This window comes from Mesocricetus auratus, unplaced genomic scaffold (genome assembly GCF_017639785.1).
Source record: "Mesocricetus auratus isolate SY011 unplaced genomic scaffold, BCM_Maur_2.0 Super-Scaffold_100676, whole genome shotgun sequence".
In the NCBI taxonomy this organism is placed as follows: domain Eukaryota; kingdom Metazoa; phylum Chordata; class Mammalia; order Rodentia; family Cricetidae; genus Mesocricetus; species Mesocricetus auratus.
In genome coordinates, this window is record NW_024429266.1 from 2,800,739 (window position 1) to 2,824,185 (window position 23,447).

The 23,447-nt window shown below is 48.0% G+C and overlaps 1 protein-coding gene across 2 annotated transcripts in view; it reads right to left on the reverse strand.

Annotated features, from left to right (window-relative positions):
- Nucleotides 1-23,447, reverse strand: part of Kcnh1 (potassium voltage-gated channel subfamily H member 1) — a 285,008-nt gene that overhangs the window by 229,355 nt on the left and 32,206 nt on the right. For both annotated transcript variants that reach the window (XM_005082858.4, XM_005082857.4), the window contains exons 4-5: nucleotides 14,881-15,009; nucleotides 10,453-10,571 (exon numbers count right to left, since the gene is read on the reverse strand). In XM_005082858.4, coding sequence (XP_005082915.1) covers nucleotides 10,453-10,571; nucleotides 14,881-15,009 — 248 coding nt within the window. The remainder of the gene's footprint in view (nucleotides 1-10,452; nucleotides 10,572-14,880; nucleotides 15,010-23,447) is intronic.

The window sequence follows — 23,447 nt, forward strand, 5'->3', positions numbered from 1 at the left end:
AGAGGGAGGAGGAAGACTTACAGAACAGGTGGGAAAATATCCCAGGGAAACGCCGGCTCAAAAGGATCAGACACAGTATCAAGCACAGTGTTTTAGGCAGAGACCCTTATACATATAAGAGGTGGCTATCGAGAAAGCTGCATGCTTCCAAAAGAGGGGAGCAGCCTACAGTCCTACCCCGCTATGACAGTCTAGGAACCACAAAAGAGGGGAGAGTCTACAGTCCTACCCCGCTATGACAGTCTAGGAACCACAAAAGAGGGGAGAGTCTACAGTTCTACCCCGCTATGACAGTCTAGGAACCACAAAAGAGGGGAGAGTCTACAGTCCTACCCTGCTATGACAGTCTAGGAACCACAAAAGAGGGGAGAGTCTACAGTCCTACCCCGCTATGACAGTCTAGGAACCACAAAAGAGGGGAGAGTCTACAGTCCTACCCCGCTATGACAGTCTAGGAACCACAAAAGAGGGGAGAGTCTACAGTCCTACCCTGCTATGACAGTCTAGGAACCACAAAAGAGGGGAGCAGCCTACAGTCCTACCCTGCTATGACAGTCTAGGAACCACAACCAGAATGGCCATGATAACTCAATGGGTTCAGTAGCGGCGTGCAAACATAGGTGGTAACCAACAGTAAGCATGATTCTTCTGGCCCGGCAGGGCCCCGCCGCCCTTGAAAACCCTAAATAAACACACAATACTTACATTAATTATAAAAACTGTTGGCCGGTATCTTGGGCTTCTTACTGACTAGCCCTGTCTTAATTATTAACCCATTTCTATTAAGCTGTGTACTTCTGTGTGGTCTCAGCTTACAGGAGAACTCCCTTTACATCCTCTCTTCCCCAACACTACATGACAACTCCTCTCTGCCTACACTTCCCAGAATTCTCCTCCTCTGGTAGCCCCGCCTATCCTTCCTGCCTGGCCACTAGCCTCACGGTGATATATTCATCAACCAATAAGAGAAACATAGACACAGAAGGACAACCCCCATCAACCAACCGTTTTCTAATGGCACATAGGGCCAACTCAGCAAGAGGGGAATCATGCCTGGTGCTGGAACGGTTTCAGCTACCTGAAAAGTCATGGCTCTTGGTGGAGAACCTACGATTGTCATTCTGCCAAATCAGATCATCTCTAACTACGTGCTACGTGTTTGTCCTTATGCCCACAGATAAGTGTGATCCCTACCCCCCCCCCGCCCAGTCAAGGAAACTTTTCTTTGTGACAGATGGAGACCATTACAGAAAATGACAACCAGTCAAACTGCAGAGTTGTAGAGCACAGTCCCAACTGATACATCTACAGCACAACTCCTGCACCGAAGGCTTAGCGATTGTTGCGGGAGATGGGAGGGAAGACTGTAAGGGGCAGAGAAATGGGGAGTTTGCTGTGAGATGACGTCTTCTAGGGATGGCAGAAGTTACATGCATACAGTCTAACCAGCAAGGCTGCCTAAGCGCTAGCTGAACAAGGGTGACACCGGTTAACACAGTAAATGGACAGGGGAGAGCTCATGAGGTCTCAGCCCTACACAAAGAACTGCGGGCAGCTAAAGGATTTTGAGAGCAGGAGAGAAGCTCTTCCCCAGGGATGAGCACACCAATTGGTTGTCCAAAACCAAAGAGTCAGCCCTGAAAACGTGCACATATGATAACAGCGTTATACATACTGAGCACGTTGTATTTATGTATTTAGGAGTGTATGTACACATACACACACATAGGAACATATGTATACATACAGACATATACATATGGGACAACAATTGATCGAAAAGAAAACCATGAATTTGAAAGAGACCAAGGCGGGTTCTATGGGAGGGTTTGGATGAAGGAAGAGGAAGAGGGAAGTGGTGTAATTATATTACAGTCCTCAAAAATAAAACAATAAAACAAATACTTAAAAAGAAAAAAAAAGACTAACTGGTAAGTCGAACAGTCTACCAGGAAGAGATGAATCATCTGGCAGCAAAACGGGCAAAGAACATGAAGAAGAAATACACAGAAGAAGAACCTAAAAGGCAAATAAATACTGAAGGAGTCGAACCTCAATTCCATTTAAGCCAACTGAAACCAAAACGAAATACTGTTATCCACCAGGTTGAGGGAACTTTAGAATTCTAACCCTGCCAAGCGGTCACGGCAACATGGAAGGCAGACGGTCTTCACACATTTCTGGTAGGAGGGTAAACAACGCACTCCTTTCCCAGAGCTAAAAACCGGGCTGGGGAGACATCTCCCCGGGAAAAGCATGAAGCCTGGAGTTCGGCCCCTCAAAGCCCACTTACAAGCTGGATTGCTAGTGCCTGAATCCCAGCCTGGTGTAGGTGTAATGAGAGGCTGGGAGAGCGCAGCCCCTGAAGCTCTCAGGTCAGCCAGCCTGGCTTATGCTGAGGTAAACAAGGCAGGAAGTGAGGACCAAGGCTGTCCTGTGACCTCCACACACACCCACAGTGGTACACATACCTAAACATGAGCACACATTGTATACACACACACACACACACACAGTGGTACCCACTCCTAAACATGAGCACACATTTTATATGCACACACACACAGTAGTACCCACACCTAAACATGAGCACACATGAACACACATTGTATACACACACACACAGTAGTACCAATACCTAAACATGAACACACATTGTATACACACACATACACACACACACACAGTAGTACCAATACCTAAACATGAACACACAGTGTATACACACACAGTAGTACCCACACCTAAACATGAATACACATTGTACACACACACACACACACTAGTACCCACACCTAAACATGAACACACATTGTATACACACACACACAGTAGTACCAATACCTAAACACGAACACACAGTGTATACACACACACACATACACACACGCACAGTGGTACCCACACCTAAACATGAGCACACATTGTATACACACACACACACACACACACACACACGCACAGTGGTACCCACTCCTAAACATGTGCACACATTGTATACACACACACACACACACACTTTTTAAAGACACATTAAAAACAGAACCCAATTAGAATATGGATATGAAACATGAGCCAACATTTTAACACAGAGGATATACATTTGTAAAACAAGATAATTTTTAAAAGTGTCCAGCATTTTTCACCATTTGTAAAATGTGCATTAACACCATGATCAACATCACTACATACATAGTAAGGTGGCTTTAATCTAAGAATGGCAACACCGACCTCCTATGTCATAGGTGGAACCTAAGATGAAAATATAAGGGAAAAAAAACACAAAATGAAATGGCTAACTAGAAGCAGCTTGACAGCTTTCTTACAAACATTAAATCTACTGTGCATATGTGCACAAACACACAAAACCCAGCACACACATTCATGGGAGTTCATCCCAGAGAAATGAAAACACACATCACATTCACACAAGCCCCAGCCATGCATGGAAGGAAGGGAAGGAGGGAGGGAGGGAGGAAGGGAGGGAGGGAAGGAGGAAAAGGAAAGAAGGAAGGAAGAAGAAAGGAAAGGAAGGAAGGGAGGGAGGAAGGGAGGAAGGGAGGGAGGGAGAAAGGGAGGGAGGAAGGGAGGGAGGGAGAAAGAGAGGGAGGGAGGGAGGAAGGAAGGAGAGAGAGAGAGAGATTCATGTTGTACTCTTGTGAGTGGATGGTTACACAAATTCGCACAGCCACACAATGGAAGAGGGTAAAGCTTTGATGCAGGCCAGACTGGGGAGGGGTGCTGTGTCCGGTAACACTGCACAGTCATGAGGGTGGAGAATAAACTAATGTTTCCAGGGCAGAGGGACAGGGCTGTAACTATAATCAGGTTAATTAAAGGTGCCCCATGGTGGGAACGGAACAGATTTATCTCCTAATTGCTGATTGTGGTGGGTCACATAAATCAATACATGAAATAAAACTGAAGAGTTGGGTATGGTGTATCCAGCTGTGTGTGTGTGTGTGTGTGAGAGAGAGAGAGAGAGAGAGAGAGAGAGAGAGAGAGAGAGAGAGAGAAAGACAGAGAGACAGAGAGAGACAGAGAGAGGAAGGGAGGGAGGGAGGGAGGGAGGGAGGGAGGGAATTAAGCCCCAAGTTAGTTCCCGAAGTGAAACACTGAAAGAGAAAGGAGAAAAGGAGAGAGATTTAAAAAGTGAGTAAGGAGGGAGAGAGGAAGAAAAGAAGGGGAAGAGAAAATGCACAGATCTACACATACACAAAAATGAATCCGCATGGACACTAATTAAATCTAAATAAAACTTTTCATTCGACTGGCGATGGGCCAATTTCCTGTTTGTGACTTCATGTTGAATCCAGGTGCATGGAGCCTTGGCTTTAGGATGAGCCAGGGGACGGGCACAAGATGCTCGTAGCTTTTGCAACGTCTTGCTAATGTGCAGTATTTATAAGCTTTTAAAACTTGTTTTTTTTTTAAAACCAATGTTGGGTGTAAATTTTCCTACATAACATGTCATACATCATTTGTCCAAGTGCATAAAAATCACAAATAAACTATTTCAGCTTTTCATTAATAAATACACAAGGAAGAGAATAAATACACCATTAAAGAGAATGAAGGAGACACATACTCTTTGGAAGATACAGCTAATGCTTAGTAATGTTAAGTGAGGAAAATAAAATAAATACTAAGTGAGCAATGCGGGGTGGGGAGAAAGCAAAGTGGAATGTCCAAAGGCCAGGACAGGTGCTGAAGGCACAGATACCGGCCGACTAAGCACTCAGGCTTCACCAGACTGGAGTCAGTGACAGGTCTCAGATCCCAGGACAGGGATGCCGCCACAAAAAACAAAACAATCCTAGGCATGCCACATTAAACTACATAAATATCAAAGGCAATGACAATCCTGAAGGGAGCCACACATAAAAACACTGCCCAACTATCTTGGTGTCTTTTCCACTCCTGTGATAAAATACTCTGGGCAAAAGCACCTGGAGGAGAAAAGTCTACCCTGACTCACAGCTCAAATGCACATCTACCAGGACAGCCAGGTCAAGTCAAGGTGGAAAGCGCTCAAAGCAGCTCATCACTCGGATCCTATAACCACAAAGTAGACAGGGCTTGGATACCTGCTGCTGCCCAGCCAGGGAATGGCGCCACCCACAGTGGACAGGTTCCCACACCAGTCGACCCAATCTAGATAATCCCCCACAGACATGCTCAGAGACACCCCCTCCCTCTCCCCGGGAAGTTAGAGTCTATGGAGTGATAATTAACACTCACCTTTAGAGACATAAAGGTAAGGATTACCACCACCATCTCAAAACCGAGCAAAAGCATGAAGACAGAAAATGCACACCTGATGGGGGATTTCCTTCTGTATTTATTGTTCTCTTACTGGTTGATGAATAAAACACTGTTTGGGGCAGGAAGACAGGTGGGACTAGGAGACTAGAAGAATTCTGGGAAAGGTAGGCAGAGAGGCGCCAAAAAGAGACGCCATGAAGAGCCCAGGAAGGCAGGACATGCCAGGTGTTCTCTGCTAAGATAAGGCCGTGTAGAAATACATAGGTTAGCAGTTATGGGTTAACAATTAAGACAGAGCTAGCCAATAAGAAGCCCTAGACACCAGTCAACGGTTTAATAATTAATATAAGTCTCTGTGTGTTTATTTGGGGCTGAGAAGGGGGGCAGGACCTGGCTGGACAAGAACCACCAGCAACACATACCAGCCTACATATCTGCACCACATGAAGTCACCCCACCCCCAAAGTGAAAGGGAAACAGAGATCAGGGGGGCATACTGCTAATAGATGGGTCTCACAGAAAATACCAGAGGAGGTGAAGTTCACCACAAAGAAGGAAGATGTCCTACTCCAGACATGCTTAGAGATTAGAAGACTGTCAGAGAGAGAGAACAGAGGTAAATAAGTTTCCATTTTGTTACTATTAAATATCTAACATAGATATTTAACCAAAATAATTGCAACATGGGTAGGCAAGATTGTTCAGTGGGTAAAGGCGCTGGTCACTAACCCTGATGACTTGATGACTTAAGACCGCTGTGATAGACAGAGAGAACTGACTCTCATGAGTGTCCCTTTGCCTGCCACACATACACACATACATACACGTAGTAAAAATAATAGTGACAATGCATTTGACTACAGAGGTGCATGCAGGCATACATTCCTAAGTGACATGAAGAAAAGCAATGGTGCATGGAACAGAACACAGGGGTATGTTGTTATAAGGATGTATTTTCACTCCCCACGAAGCAAATGTAGTGTTGTGTGAATACATGAATGTACTGTCAGCCAGTCGGGATGAATCAGTGAGCTCCAGGTCCAGTGAGAGACCCTGTCTCAAAAACAACAATTGAGGACAACACCTGACTTTGACTTCTAACTCATTCACACACACACACATGCACACGCACACACGCACACACACGTGCATGCACACGCCCCCACATACATGCACACACCCATACCTACATGTACATATACAGACGCCACACTCATACACAAAAGAAGCACACTTTACCTAATCAAAAACTGAATTCATAAAAATGTTCAGTTAAAAACAAGACGAGAAAAAAAAAGGAGTGGTCAACGCCATGGAGCGGGGAGGGCGGGGACCAAGGGTAGTGAACAGAGAAGAGGTACAGACACTCCAACCAGCAGCCTGAGCTTCAATTATCATGATAAGCTGAGCTTGTCAGACTGCTTAAAAAAAAATCCAGCCACACGCTGTCTGCAGCCCCGTACTAAATATGCGATGGAGACGAGACGGGGAAGGATGTGCCGGGCTAGCACTAATCTAATGAAAGCAAAGTAACTACATTGGTTCCCAACAGACTCAGGGAAAGCAGCTCTATCAAGGGCAAAGGCAGCATTTATACTTAGGGGGCCAGTTCTCCAAGAACACACAGCCACCCTGTACAGGCACACAGCAGCCTCTAAGTCTGTGAGGCAAGGGCTACGAGCAGGGCTGAGTAGACAGCCCAGTGGGTAAGATATTACCTTGCAAGCATGAGGGCCTGAGTTCAAATCTGCAGCACCCATATAAAAAGTGAGGTGTGACCACACACACACACACACACACACACACACACCTGTAGTCCCAGCGCTGCCTGGGGCAGAGACAGGAAGACTTCTGGGCCATGCTGGCCACCAGCCCAGCTCCAGGTTCGGTGAGAGACCCTGTCTCAAAGGAATAAGGTAGAGAGTGATATGGAAGGACACCTGGTTTTCCTCCTCTGGCCTCTTGAGTGTGCGTGGATGCGTACTCCCACTCAGATACACACATATAAGTAAATGAAGATGTGTTTTAACTAGATATATAAAAATTTAAATAAAACTGTATTTTATCAAAACTTGTGTTTTGACAGAGAGAAGGATCAAAATCAGTAATCTAAGCATCTGCTTTAAGAAACTAGACAAGGAAGGGAAAATTAATTCATAAGTAAGAAGACTAAGATAAATAGCTAAATCTAGGCAGAAACCAATAAAATTGTAAACAGAAAGTCAACAAAGAAAAATCAGCGAAAACCGAAAGCTAGTAATCTGAGAAGGTCAATAAAATTGGTAAGCCGCCCAGCAGAGGCTTACCCTGGAATGAGACCCAGATTCTTGTCTCATTTTGGAATCAAAGAACTAGACAGACAGACAAAACGCCGGGTCATTTCCTTCTTTCATTCATCAAATCGATTTCTATGAACTAAGTAACACTACTAAACAACTGTTAAGTGATAGCTGTGGTTCTAAGTACTTGGGATTATCCCAGGAAAAACAAACACAACAAAAAAAAGTAGACTCGGACCAAAGAGATGTCTCAGTGGGGAGGAACAGTTGAGGACCAGAACTCAGATCCCCGCGCTTATGTGTAACGAGCCAGGCCTTACCCACGTGCTGTAACACCAGCTCCAAGGAGGGTGGAAACAGAAGGATGCTGGCTCTTGCTGGCCTGTAACTGAGCCATGGAAATGCAAGGCCCAGATTTAGCAAGAGACCCTGCACACGCCTGCACACATACGCACGCATACTTTCACATGTGAGTGAATAAAATTTTAAGGAAACTGTATATCATATTATAAGATATATTATGTTAGTACATGTTGGGGAAAAATTCCTAAAGCAAGTCCTTCCCACATTTAATTATACTGTTATCTGTGTCCTCTCTCTCCTTGTCGTGTGACATAGCACGTACCGATAGGAGTCAACATTACGTATTGGTACAGGTGTGGTCACAGGGGTGCAGCGTCCCCTTCTGGGAAACGGTGGCATCTTCCACTGAACAGGGGACAGTGACCATGAAATGAAGAAGAGCCGCTTTGTTATTTTGTTGCTGGGAGGCCAGTGTGGCTTAAGGAAATGTGTGTGGGCACTCCACAGACAAGAGAATAAAACGATGACTTCTGTGTCGACTCAGCTAAGGCCCTGGCACCTGGTAGTCAAGCAGACACAGATGTAAGAGCTCCTGTAAAGATACACTCGTTAGCATCCCGCCAGTTAACTCAGAGGGGAAAGGGGATGTCCCCCGTAATGTGACAGGACTCATCCAACCTGAAGAAAGGCCTCAGAAGCGGAGGGCTGCCTCTGCCTGGTGTGATGCCTATCTTGACTGTCAACTGGACAGGCTGTGGAGTCACCCAGGAGACACGCCTCTGGTGTGTGTCTGTGAAAGGAGTTCGGGAGAGAGCTGAGTGAGGAGGGGAGACGCACCCCCAAAGTGGGCTGGGGTCTCAGACGGGATGACGAGGAGAAAGTGCGCTGACCTCCTCATTCACTCCACTTCCCGCTGACCACCGCATTCACTCTACCTCCCGAGCGAGGATGCCGCATGACCGGCTGCCTCCCAAGGCTGTCACCGAGACTTTCCCCACCACAGTGAGATGTGTCCCCTTAATCCATGACCAAAGAGAGCCCTTCCAAGTTCCTCTTGTCAGGTGTTTTGTCAGAGTCACAAAAAGCTGAGATCCTAGGGGAGAAGGAGTGTACCCATAACTTCAGCTTTGGCTCCTCCTGAGAATGTCCAGTCTGCATACCAGCCATACGTGCAGCCGAACGCCATGATCAAACAGGCTAGTTCCTTGCAACACACCTCTTAGGTATCTCTCAGGCCAAAACCCCTGACTTAGGCATAGGGAAAACGGCATTTAAGGAAAGGCTTACAAGGAAGTTGCTGGCACACAGACACGTTCGTGGGGAAAGCCAGCCTGTGACATGCATGAAAGGAAACAGCACAGAAGCCAGGGTGGCCATTTGACAGTCAGCCAAGGAGACACCAAAGGTCGCTTTGTCATCAACGAGAAGGAACAGAGGAAAAGCGTCTATGAGCTATACCTCCAAATGACTCTCCTCAGCATGGTGTGCATCCCCACTATTGACAGAAGCTACAAAAGCTCCCGGGGAGCCTGCGTAACAACCTTACGCAACACACACTGCACAGGTGCCCGGCACGCTTTAGAGCTTGGCACGCTGGGAATTTCTCCCTTGAGAAAACTAGAAGCCAGAAGTTAGGCCAGTAGGGCCATGCCTTCATTCAACCAATGCTCAAAAGCTGACTGGCTCCCTCAAGGCAAACCGAGAGCTTGTGCTGACACATTTGGCCGAGGCGGAGGTTTGCTAGGTGAAGCATGATGTGTCCCGAGGAGATCCCGCCCTCATCCCACTGGGAATCTGAAGACAAGGCCTGACTGAGGGTGGGCACGGAGGTGAGGGTGCATTAAACCTGACAGATACTTCTCGTGGCCTCACACACGCCAGCAAACGGGAGAATACCACCACTCCGGATTGTCCTTACTTCAGAGGTTATTGAATCAACAACTTTTTTTAAAATTTAAATTAGAAACAAGGTTGCTTCACATGTCAATCCCAGGCTCAAATCAACAACTTTAAGAATGTCTATTAACCTGCAAAGGATTCGTGGATAGATAAAGAAAGGAAGACTCGTCCGTTCTCAGGTACATCTCAAACCTATAGATGTTAAATGTGGAGTTCCTCTTCAGGAAGTAGTATGTGTCCAAAGGAAAGTATTAAATATACACCAAATAATGCTACACGGCCAGAGATCACAGAAGATTTTCCGTTTTTCCTCCCCCCTTTTGATTTCCATATCATGTTTTCCTTGAATAGCATATATTGCTAAAATAACGAAAATCGCCTGTGACTTACAAGTTGTTTTAAAGGCCTCCTCTACAAATAAGAAGCAATCCCAGCTCCTTGCTGCGTCCTAAGAAAAGTGAACCGACACTCGCAATCACATGAAAGTCAGGGCGTGCCTTCACGCACGGCAAAGTGTGATGACCAAAGCAGCTTACATAGCACAGTTCATGGAGCCCAGACAAGCCAAGGTCCCAGCCAAGAAGCTGGGAGCTCCGGGGCCGGGGGTTCCCTTCTTCACCGGCATAACGGCCCACATGCCCCTAGGAAGTGATACCAGCCCACTCGCACCCAGGAAGTGAGGCTGGTTGGCCACGCCCGCCCTTACCTCTGCCAGGCGCGAGTGCTTGTGGACATTCTCGCCCTTCTGTACACTGGGAGCCAGCTGCTGCAGGACACCCCTGCTGCTCGTCAGAGCTCTGGTCAGCCGAGCAAACTTCCCCCAACCTGAAGCAAGCACAAGAGCACAAAGACAAGATCAGTCACGCACCAAGAAAACACAGGCGTCCTCACCCACGGGACAACACCCATGAGCCCGTCCCACATGTCAGACCTGCTGCTCAGAAATGCACCCTCGAGTGTTTGAGGTTTGGGAGGCACCTTGCTTTTCCAACCTACTTGAGCTCCATTCGGATCACAGCCTGGAGAGACACAGCAAGCGGGCTTCAGGGACTTTATACACACAAGGAAAAGGAGGCCCAGTGCACCCACATTCAGAGGAAGTGTCTAGAACCCAGACTTCTCCTCTGCTCAAGGCTCTCACTGGCTCACAGCAGGTGATGGAGACAAGACGGCTCTCTGCCTTGGGTGACTTGCCTCAGGCTAGCCTCGACTCCTCCAGCATCTATCTGATCTTGCAAAAACTGAGCTACAGGCTGGAGTTTGTAAACGATGTGACTAGCCGGGTTTGCATCGTCTTCTCCGAGACCAAGAAGTGCACGGTCGACTCCTGGGTGTGTGAGGGAAGGCACTGGCTGGTTTTACCAGTGTGAGGAGGGGAAAGGTCATGGAGGGCAGGAGTTTTCTGAGAATCTAAGGAGTCTAATGAGACTTGCAGCCCTTAAAGTCCCCCAGAAACAACACCCCAGCACTCCACAGGCAACATCCGTATCAAGGTTTGACCAGGCAGCTGTCCCATGAGACCTTTAGAAACTTGTCAGGCCTCAAGACCAGGATCCCCAAACACGTGTACACGGGGTCCACAGCAAATATTCAGAGCGTGCAACTATTATCATATACGATGCTGAGAGCCAGGCAATGCGAGCCATTCCCACATTTTAGCCTCTTAAGAAACTTCACCTTCTAAGTTTTACCCTGGAGCACTTTCCCAAGACAGACCTAGAATACAGAGGACTGTGGGACTAGGGAGAATGGCTTGGTCTTTGGGTAACCTTTAGGATTTTTCATCTGATGAGCTTTGGTCATTACAAAAAGAGTAAAGCAGCTCTTAGCCTCACTCAGAGGAACCATGCTCTATGGGACATCAGCGCCACCTTCACCCCTCACACCCCAGGCTAGGAAGACAGGTGCAGGACGCTGTCACTTTCAGGCCTGGTGCACAGCGACCAGGCTGTTGGAGCTCCGCTGGGGTCAGCAGAAGGGACAGCCTAGACTCTACAGGAGGTGCTGACATTCTCCCATGCACCCCACTACAGGGCGCGCTGGGTGGGATGTGCTATGGGAGCTTTGTAAAACCTCTTTCAGAGACAGGCTCTGCAACACACAGCCACGCCGACACAGGATCAGTGGATACACATGGGTGGCCGGCATGAACTCGGACTGTGTGTCAGAGAACTGGGAACCCACCCTGACGTGTCTCTTCCCATCTTTCCCCCATCCATGTGCAAACAGGCAAAGTCTACAACAGCCACAAACAGCTTCTCCGTTATCCGTGGGCAAGAAATGGTGTGTCGGCACTGGAAGGAGAAAGGCTATAATGTGTGACTCCTCATCGATGTGCCCCAGGAAGGAGCCCTCATCCTCCAACATTCTAATCTTCTCTGGAGGTTTCCCTTCTCAGGACACACCCACACCACCCAGGCACCCGAAAGGTGAATTATATGATCAAAGCCAAGTAATCTGAAATGCCATTTGAACACACGTGAGTTAATAAGCTGACCAGATAATAGGAAACATCCCGAAGCTTATCTGGGAGTTTTCTGCATGGTATCTTCCCCCTGGCTTCCATTCTCGCTCACAGGCGAGTTCTAAACAAGCCCAGGGAAGCAAGGCTCTGAAGACTTGACGCTGACTGTGGTGCTGAACTGCAAACCCTCCCAGCCCCAGGGTCAGTGGAGTCCAGAGCATCTCTAGAAAGCAAGGTCAAGTCAGAGCAAACCAGCCACACGGCCGGCTGCACTTTTCCTATCTGGATCAGACGGCACCAATTCCCAGGCCTTTCCATCGTAAACAGGCTAATATAAAATCTGACTGTGCCCCGAGCAGACCACCATACCACAGTGGGCCAGGGACAACGTGACAGGGAAAACAGGAACACCACGCGGCACCCGACAGAGTCTCAGTAAGTCACGTCTTTGAGGTGGCATTAAGCTGGGCTCCCTACCAGGATTCTCACACTGAACATTAACGTGTGTGAGCATGTACATGTGTTTATATGTCTGTGTGTGCATGCATTGCACATGTATGTGTATACGTATGTCTGTATACATAAGTGTACATGTGTGTATATACAAAGGTGAATGCATGTGTGCATATATGTATTCACGTATGTCTCTACATATGCACAGGTGTCTATGTATAAATATAGATGTATGTGTTCTAAATTGCCTACAAATAGTCACATGTTACGCTTGTTATTTTGTTGACAATAAGAATCAATACATGACAAGCATTTACCTTGACTAATAGGGAATAGTTGGGAGGGAGAAAAGAAGGGAGGGAGGGAGGGAGGGAGGGAGGGAGGGAGGGAGGGAGGGATGGATTGCACCGAGATTCTCATCGGCAACGAGATGCACCACGGGGGCAGGTCAGGCTAAGTAAGTGGAGCACATGATTCTTAGAAAATAAACCCAAACAAATCTCACACCGTCACTCTGATTCATCACTTCTTTTGGGTGTTGTGAGAATCAAGTAGATACTTACATGCCAGATAAGAAACTTTCAGAAGGCTATGCCTTTCCTACTCTAACAATAATAATAATAATAATAATCAACATCATAATCATAATAACAACATACCACTCTATCTCCGCAGAAAACATTTCACATAGCCAAATCACATATTTTAATTGTTTTTACGTAAGCACTTTAAAAAAAGCAATTGTCAAAATATCTGAACACCCTTGGAACGGTGCTTTTTAGTTTGTTAGGTTAAAAAAGAGCAAACAGCCCTTCTAAGTGAGTCACCATGCACTAGCTGCCACTCAGAGGAATCTTCAAATCAAAACTGGAAACAGGGCGGTGAGACTCCTGGCAGGAGAGGGAGACTCCAGGGAGGAGAGACACTGTGGGGTCTAAAACCAGGGGGCTCCCTGGGACTGACGCCCTGAGCTGCCATGCCCTGGAAAAGGGCGGTGATGACAACGCTGTGATCCATAAATGTGTCTAAATTTTAAACACCCTCAGAGACACAGGCCCAGGGCACACACTGATGTTTCTTATTCCCACCCCCCATGCTGCTCATTTAACAGCCTTTGTCACACCCGGGGTAACATGCCCCAGCCCGCCGCTCCCCTGCACTCTGCTGGCATTTCTCAGCTGCATCGTAGGAGCTCTGGAGCAGAGAGCCAGCCGCAGAGTCAGGTAGCCTGGCAGCATGAAGCAGCTGCTGGGATCTTGGTTTACTGAATGCTAACTGTAGGAGAGGGGTGTGACCTCAGACCCCTGGCAGCAGCTTCCCAGGGAGCTGAGCCAGGGCAGAGTCTAGCCTCCCAGCAAGCTTGCCTTCTCCTTTCCAAAGGCCCCACTGTTATACAAACAATGCCCACCTAACAATCTGGCTAAAATCTAGGGCCGTGCAGCTGTCCAGATGACCCCTACAGAAATGTCACTGGGTCCCTGGGCTCAGTAATGCCATGCTTGAAATCAAGCAGCCACAGGTGCCATGCGACCAGACAAAGATAAGTCACATTTAGACACTGGGGTTCAGAGCTCGTTGCTGGGTATGTGAGTGTATCTTACTTTTTCCTAATTGTGTCACAGCTCAAATAAATTAATTTAGCCCATATTTTGCTTTCAAAACCATGGCAGACACATAGCCATTTACCAGCGTCTCAGTTTCCTTGGCAATTCCCCTTTTCTGGTTCACCATTGCCTGATTTCTTGTGTTGAAGAGGCTGCAACCATCCAAAAGACATACCCAAGGGCATCTACTTGAAAGCCATAAACACAGTGTGGCCACGCCCACCCATGTGGGTGACTGGGAAAACCTGTCAAGCTTGGTGGAAAAGGGATCGCCTAGCATGCTCAAGGCCACACATCTAATCTCCTGCCACCTGGGAGGGACGGAGGAACCCAGGGAGAGCCCTGGTGATGTTAGATGTGACTGGCTGCTTTCTTGCATCCAAGTGTGACTGTAAAAGGGTCTCTAAAAAGCTTTACCAAACAACGTTTTCTATCTCTCTCTTCCCCAAGCACACAGAGGAATAACGTAATACCCAGCGCAAACTAAGATTTACATCCTAATCTCCGCACAAGATTGCCTTGGCAACCTCAAGTTTTCTGCAGCAAAATCGAGAATCAAGGGGGACAAAAAAAAAAACATATAAATGTGTGTGCACAAATCAGAGTTACGAACCTTTGCATGAGTCGTCCTCGATCGGCTGCTTGAAGGCCGTTATGTCGCTGAATGTGCAAAGGAACAGAACCACTTTATCCTGTTCGTTCCGGATCGGGGCAATCTTCACAAAAAACCACACGGGTGTCCCTGAAAGGAGCGCCAAAAGGGTAGTCAGTCGTTTGCATCCTCGTCTGAGGGGCTGGAGAATCAAGGGCTGTGTAAGTATGAACAACCTTAAAAATGCATAAGCAGCCAGAAAATAGATGAAACGGAAAACATGTCACTCTTGGTTAGCAAGATTCACATCCATGGCCAAAGCTCATCTTCCTTCCCTCTGCATAATTTTTAGCCATCAGATTTGGGGGTGCTCCGGGAGAGCCAGGAGATTATACCACCACCCTGAGGAAAACACGTTTTGGAGGAAATCCACAGTTCAAAATGAATCGTATTTCAAGACCAAGGAAAGCACGACCTTGGAATCTTCGTCTACTGATCTTGGGAGGTCTCTGTAACTGCAGCGCCAGGGGCCTCTGCAGAGCCTGTGGGACCTGAGACCTTCTGCACCGAAGCGAGCAAGGGTAAAGCTGAAAAGACAGCCCGGTAGCACCAAGCCACACCCGGCCATATCCTATTTGGCCACACAGGGCAAACAGATGGACTGCAGGGGTCTCGGAGCCCAGAGCTGCAACAAGGCTACTACACATCGTGATTCAGGCTAGCAGTGATACGCACATACAGAGAAAGGCATGCTTTTGATGCACCGTTCTATCTAAAGAACCCTGGGAAAGCAGCGCCTGACAGCGTTGCTGATGGAGGGGCAGCTGCTGGTGCCAGGAGAGGGGTCCATTCACGGCTAAGGATGGTCAATAGGGGGTGAGTTGATCCCCGTCCCTAAGGAAGTGATGCCCCTGCCACTCAGCCTTGGCATACCCTCCACCCTGTGACCGGGTAACAGGACACGCGGCTGCACTGTGCGAGGTTAAATAACAGAAGGGCAGGCCAAGCTACTCTTACTGGCTCTTGGGAAGGGGCCACATCAAGTTGGCCATGGTGCTGGGCCCAGAAACAGGCCTTAGGAACAGCATCCTGGCCAGGTGCAGACAGTTCGGTCTGGGGTTGAGTTCTTCTAAGACAAATGATGAATGCAGAAATCTGAGGCAGCATGGGGGACGGGGGAGGAGTGGCCTCCAAAGCCCAGGGCTCAATCCTTTCTCTTGTTTACTATGAGCCCTGACAATTTAGTTTCCCTCAATGTCAATCACCCACTTACAAAATAGGGATATAACTGACTTCCCTGAGGTTAAGTAAAAATAAACACAGGTGACGCACGGTTGTTCAAAGTGACCACTTCCCTTTCCTTCTTCCTTTCCAATCCTTCTTCTAAGGGCTGAAATCCCCAGGGCTGTTTGGAGGACTTAAAAGAACATACATCTCAAAGTGTGTGAGGAAACTCACCCTGCTCTGAGAGGAGAGGGTGCATCTTAGCCACAGCAGGGGGGAAGCCGGAGAGCATTGCTGTGGCCTCCGCGTAAGTGAAGAACATGCAACAAAACGTAAATGGTTGGAGAGCGGTGCTGCCTGGAGAAAGACAGCCCACCTGGGCAAGATGTCAGACCTCCTGCTTAAACGCAGAAGTAAAATGCAGTTCCAGCCGGAGTCACCGTGGGGCCTCCTTGTTTTCCTTAAGAGCTCGATAAATGGGAATTTGACTCAAATAGAAAAATAAAGGTGTAAGCCTGGCCTTAGGGGGAAAAGATAATGACAATGAATGCGTACTATAGTAATTAAGTATCACCAGCTCTGATTGCAAGACAAACAACTGTAAAAAAATCCTTTACTGAGCTCTTGGAATGAGACAGGCTCTGACGCGCTGCAGTTTGTACCTCACTATGCTAAAGGTGGAGTAACTACTGTAACTTTAACTCCTTAGTAGGTATGGAAAGCCTCACGGTGCTATGAGGTGTAACAGCTGCCATAACTTTAGCCCTGTAGTAAGTATGGAAAGCCCAAGCACCCACTCACGCACCCGCTCACACAGCAGAAGAACAAGAAGACAGAAACAAACACGCAGATGTAAGGATTTACTGTGTAAAGAAAAGGGTGGGGCTGCAGAGACGGCTCAGAAGATGAACCCATCCAAGCGTGAGCATCTGAACTCAGTTTCCATAAGCCGTATAAAAGCGCTGACCATAGCGGCTCACATATGTAATCCGTGTCCTGGGCAAGCAGAGACAGGATGCTCTCTAGAGCAGCCAGTCTGCTCAAGACGCTCTAGGCCAATGAGAGACCCTGTCTCAAACCACAAGGTGGGTGACTCCTAAAGAATGACGTGGAGATTGTCCTCTGGCCTCCACACATGTGTACATGCACACACATATATGAGCACACACAAAGGAAGAAACGGGAATTCCAAATCAGGAAGAACTGAACTGTTTAATGAACAATGCTATGTGACAATTCAATGAGCAATATGTAAAATCAGTTTAAATGCTAACATCGCATGATATATAAAGACACATTCTAAATTGTTTAATATTCTAAAGAGTATTTTAACACGACTACTTGGGCAGCAGGGCAGAAAATGAAGAGTACTTTTATTATTTGGATAAGGAAAAGAGTTCCCTAAAAACTTCTACAAAACTCAGCCAAGCGGTGGTGGCGCACACCTTCAATCCCAGCACTTGGGAGGCAGAGGCAGGTGGATCTCTGTGAGTTTGAGGCTGGGCTGGACTGACAGCCTCCAAAACAATACAGAGAAACCCTGTCTCGTAAAACCAAACAAACAAACAAACAAACAAAAAACTTCTACAAAACTCAAAACCATGAAAAAACAGTGATATGAAAAAAAATTCACATTTGCCAGACATTGTGGCACAAACCTTTAAACCCAGCACTCCAGAGACAGAAGTAGGAAGATCTCTGTGGATTTGAGGTCAGCCTGGTCTACAGAGTGCGATTCAGTCCCTCTGGGGCTACACAGTGAAACCTTGTCTCCAAAATTTTTTTCACTTCTTTGTGTGTGTGTGTGTGTGTGTGGTTTTTTTTTTTGGTTCCTAAACATAAAATGGAATTTTAATAAGGAAAATAGTTCTCCGTGTGTGTTTGATTTGAGACCTATAGCCATTAACACACCAGCAGCTCCTTCAAAGAAGAGAGAAACGATGAGCCAATTTGAAAATGGGCAAAGTTATATTTTGTCTCCACAGTTACCCGCTACTGTAAAGCAGACGGTATCTCTCACGTACGTGTCTCAGCTCTGCTGTGGTCAGGGCTGAGCTGCCCATAGGAATCAATAGCTACTTGGTCCTTGGTCAGCATCTCCTTCTGCAAGCACTGGGCCAACTGAACTACCACAGGGTACCTTTTCCTGGATGCCCCTAACTGCACAGCCACTCCGAGCTCAGAGACACAGGGCCCAGCCATCCTCAAACTGTGTGGTCATACACACACGCTGTGTGCGTGTGTGTGTGTGTGTGTGTGTGTGTGTGTGTGTGTGTCGGGGGGGGTGGCAGCAGGTGACAACAACACAGAGTTGCGTGGCTTTTACTCAGAGGTGAGGCTTCTTGGTCTTCTTGTTTGAAAAAGGAGGAAACTAAATAAGCCAGCGCAAGAGTGAGCCCATAAATATTTGCTGAATTTGCCCATTCGTGATAACCATCATCACTGCGAGGGAACCACACAGCCTCGTGAGTATGCAGCAGCGTAACGAAAGACTCAGCACCGCAGAAATACCAGGTTTTCAGACCAGCCAACAGACGGAATGACCCATCTTCAGATGCACAAAGCGCCTGCTCTCACCCCAAGCCACTCCGCCGAAGCCTTTGGCTACACGCCCCCAACTCCCCAAAAGGGTGGACAAGAAGCAGGTGCCCATGACGAGAAGATCCCCTCCCCCACAAACCCTGAAGAGTGAGAAAGAGAGGTCACAACACTCAGAGAAGCTTGTCCAATGGCTCGGCGGGTGAAGAGCTTGCCAGGCAAGTGTGGGCACTGGAGTTCAGGTCCCGGAACTCACACAGACGGCACATTAACCTCAGTGCCCGGGAAACAGAGACGGGCATCCCCAGAGCAAGCTAGCCAACGTCTGTGAGCTCCGGTCAGTGGGAGTCTGCTGAAGTAAGCAAAGTGGCAAACAAGGAAGACACCACATACCAACTTGCACGCACACACACACACACACACACACACACACACACACACACACATATTACATGCGCCGGCATGCACCTACATAAAAGTTCAAAGACATTTAAAAGGCCTACAAATAACAATGCGGAAATCACTAGAATGCAATGGAACGGAAAGGCCTAGAATCTGAACGGCTGACATTTAAAATGGTGATTTTAATGAATAGGGCGGAGGCTTGGATGTGAATGGCCCCACACACTCACAGGGAGCAGCATTATCGGTGTGAATTCACTGGAGTAAAAGAGGCCCTGTGGGAGGAAGTGTGTCACTGGCGGTGGGTGGGGTTTGAGATCCCAGATGCTCAAGCCAGACCTACTGGGCTCACTGGCTGTCCCTGCTGCCTGCCAATCCGGATGCAGACCTCTCAGCTACCTCTCTAGCACCTGTCTGCCTGCGTCCCACCACGGTGATGATGGACTGAACCTCTGAACTGTCAGCCAGCCCCAGTGAAATGTCTTCCTTGGTAAGAGTTGCCGTGGTCATGGTGGCTCTCCGCAGCAAGAGAACCATGGCTGGGACAGAAAAGCGATTGAATCTCAGCTGCTACTTTTTTTTAAAAGCTGACAGACAAAGCTTTCATTGTGGGCGGTCCGACCATTTGAAAGTGAGTGCTCATGCTCCGGAGGCCATGGTGAGTCAGCCACTCACTCACACTCTGCAGACGGCTGCGCGGAGGAAAGCTGCCACTTGGCAAGTGTCTCGGGAACGTGTGTCTCTGACACAGCAAGTGTCATCCCCCAGGAAACAGTGTCAACAGAAAAGCTGCCCGCCCGCCTGCCTGCCGACGCTCACCTTGGAGCATCAGTTCTGCTTTGCTTCCCTGGGGTTTGGTTTGGTTTGGTTTGGTTCGGTTCGGTTTGGTTCGGTTCAGTTCGGTTTGGTTTGGTTTGGTTCGGTTTGATTTGGTTTGGTTTGGAGGCAGGGTCTCGACATGTAGCTCAGGCTGGCTTCAAACGCAATCCTCCTGCCTCAGCCTTCTGAGTGCTGGGGTCACGGAAGAGCATCACCACACCAGCTCAGCACTGCTGATAATAGGGGAAACCTAGAGTCATGTGAACACCCGGTGTGTTAGTTTCCTGCCTGTTGCTGAGATAAGCGACTTCAAGGAGAAATGGCTTGTCTGGACTCGCAGTTCCAGGCAGTTTTCAGGGCAGAGAGGATAGGGCAGCAGAGCATGGGCTGGCAAGTCAACACGCAGAAAAGGAACAGGAAGTGGAGCCGGGCTATGAAACCTCAGCACCCGCCCGGAGTGATTATTTCCTCTATCAAGGTTCTTCCTCCTAGACCAGTGCTTCTCCGTCTTCCTCGTAGAAGAATGGAACTTAACACGGTTCCTCGTGTTGTGGAATACACACAACCGTAAAATTATCTTTGCTGCTACTTCATGACTATAATTTTGCTACTGTTACGAATTGTAATGTAAACATCTGTGTTTTCCAGTGGTCTCAGGTGACCCTGTGAAAAGGGTCTCTGACCCCTGTCTTAGTTAGGGTTTCTGTCCCTGTGACAAAACACAAAGACCAAAAAGCATCACTTAAGGAAGTCAGGACAGGAGCTCAAGCAGGGCAGGAACCTGGAGGCAGGAGCTGATGCAGAGGCCATGGAGGGGAGCTGCTTACTGGCTTGCTCCCCGTGGCTTGCTCAGCCTGCTCTTTTTATGGAAACCGGGGACCACGAGTCCAGGGATGACACCACCCACAATGGAATGCCTTACAGCTGGATCTCAAGGAGGCATTTCCTCAACTGAGGCTCCTTCCTCTCTGATGACTCGAGTTTGTGTCAAGCTGACACACAAAACCACCCAGTACAACTTGACACACAAACACACCACTATTAAGCCGCAACTCTTCCTTTCTTAATCGTCTCCAAGATCTTACAGCAAAAACATAAATAACTTTAAAAGTCCCACGGCCTTTACAAATTCAAACACATTAAAATTTCAGTCCCTTTAAAATAACCTATCTCTTTTAAAATCCAAAGTCTTTAAAAATTCAAGGCCTTCAATTCAAGGAAAAAATCAGGGCACAGTCACAACCAAATCCAGGCAAAACTAAATCCCAACCGTCCATTGGCCCCACCCACAATCTTCCGGGCTCCTCCTAGGGGCTTGGGTCGCTTCTCCAGCTCCGTCCTCTGCAGCACACACAGCTGTCTTCTAGGCTCCTGCTGGCTCCACTCCACAGCTGCTGCTGCTGTCCTTGGTGGTCATCCCATGGTCCTGGTGTCCCCAAAACGCTGGGGTCTTTCCTGCAACTGGGCTGCACTTTCACCATAGGCTCTCTTCGTGGCGCCAAACTTCAACTTCTCTGCATGACCCCTTCAGTCCTGGGCCTTCAACGGCTGCTGAGGCTGCAGCTTCACCAATGGCCTCTCACAGTGCCAAGCCTCAGCTGCTCTTCAGGACCCCTTCGTGCCTTCAAAACCAGCACCACCTGGGTGAACTCAATATTTCCAAGTCCAGCAGCCAGCACGAACAAGTTACAACCTTGGTGGCTTCTAAAGCACAGCTTCTCTGTACTCTCAGGAAACACTTTCCGGAAGATTTCACCTCAGTGATGCCAGTCTCTTCTGAGTCGCCGCTAATTTCTCAGCTCCCGCTGGCCAGCATCAAGCAGTCCAGCAAAGCAAGGTTTCGATTTACTAGTTCAGGTTTCTTGTTAGCCACAGATGATTCTTCAGCCCCAGCTAACCAGAACCACAGACACTTAATTCAAAATAACAAGTAGCCCCGGTAGAGGCTTTCAACTTTCCTCTGAAACTTCACAACTGAGGTCTCCAGCCTCCGCACTGCTCTCAATAGTCTTCCGTCCAAGTTTCCCACAGAAGTGAGAATCAGGTGTGACACATGACTCTGGAAGAGTTTTAGCATCAGCCTCACAGAAGAGCTCAGGTCAGTAAGCTAATTCAGAGACTGTCATCTGTCCCTCCATAAGTCTACCACACTCTGGTGTGGGGACACATGTGGATCATTTAGTGGCCAGGCAGGTGATCTAGTCAGCCTGCATGGAGAGCGCCTGCCTTCCTAAAGCTCAGATGACCAACACAAGAATCAAGAGTCACTTCCAGTGAAGTGAGGTGCTCACCCTGCAGGACCTCAGCGTCAAAGAGCAAGGAGCCCCCTCTCCCATCTTTCCTACCTCTGGGGGCTGTGCCTACTGGAGGGAATGGAAATTTAAATCACTCCCCCACCAGCTACAACACTCAGGAGAGTGGGCCCCGTACCTCACCAGGGCAACACAGTAGAACCAACCCTGTTAGTGCGGGTGTGGGTGAGCCAGCCCCAAAGTTGTGAGCATGGGGGAGCTGCCCAGCATCCACCCCAGCTACGACCTTCTGGAACACGTGAAGGGACCTGACGCACTGACCCAAAGCTGCAGGATCTCCACAGTACAGGCAGGGGAACATCCAGGAGGAGTCGGGGGTGGGAGCAGCATTGAACATGTAGTGGAGACCAGGGACCTCGAACCAGACCAGGGACTCTTTGCAATTAACACTTGCAAGTAGAGATACTTGGTCAAAGGGTTTATACAGCATGACTTGTTGGGTCACACTGCGGCTTCCATGACGAAATCTTTAATTCCTTCCCTTTTCTTTATTTTCCTCATTTTATTTTCTTCTTCTTTTTTTTTTCCTCTTGAACTTCGTTTTATTCAGGTGGGGAGTTGCAGGGGCTGAGGGGGGTAGGGAATGGATGGGGGTCAAGAATGCATGATGTGAAAAACACACAGAATAAATAAACCAAATACAAGTGAAACCACTTAACAATTTAAATTTTGTCTCCTTCGCTCTGTTTTGTTCCGAATGCGTAGTTGAATTTGAGCAAGTTGAGTGTATAGTCTAATGAGGCTTTAAAACTCTTAAGTAAAATAGAAAAGTGAGGCATTCTTTGTGTGATAAACCTACCAATTAGCGTTCTGTGCCATGGGGCAAGTCACACTGTTCAGTACGTGAAAGCTCCGGTGTGGGAAGCCACAGCCTTTACTCTATTAACTCAGGGCATATGTGCAGCCTGTACCCCCTCCGTGGGAAGGCCGCTGAGGATATGCTTCTACTCAGAACTGTGCCTTGGGTCTGTGTTCCATCCTCGTGGAAGGACCAGGGTAGAAGCCCCTCGAAATCCTTTACCCCCCTCCTCCCTCCTATTGCTAAAGATGGGTAGAAGGGGGAAGTACTAATGAGCTAGATTGAGGATAATTTGCAGGAGCAGTGCCGTTGAACATGCTCATGACTAGGGCACCGCTCTCCAGTCACCATCTACATGACCACCAAGCAAGCAGTGCCCTCACTTTCCTGACCCAGCATTCCAGACAGACAAGAGGAGTCCCAGCATTCTTCCAGATGAAGGCAGCACGTGCCCTTGGCTTTCCAAGTCAAACTAGCAATCGCTGATCCTGGAA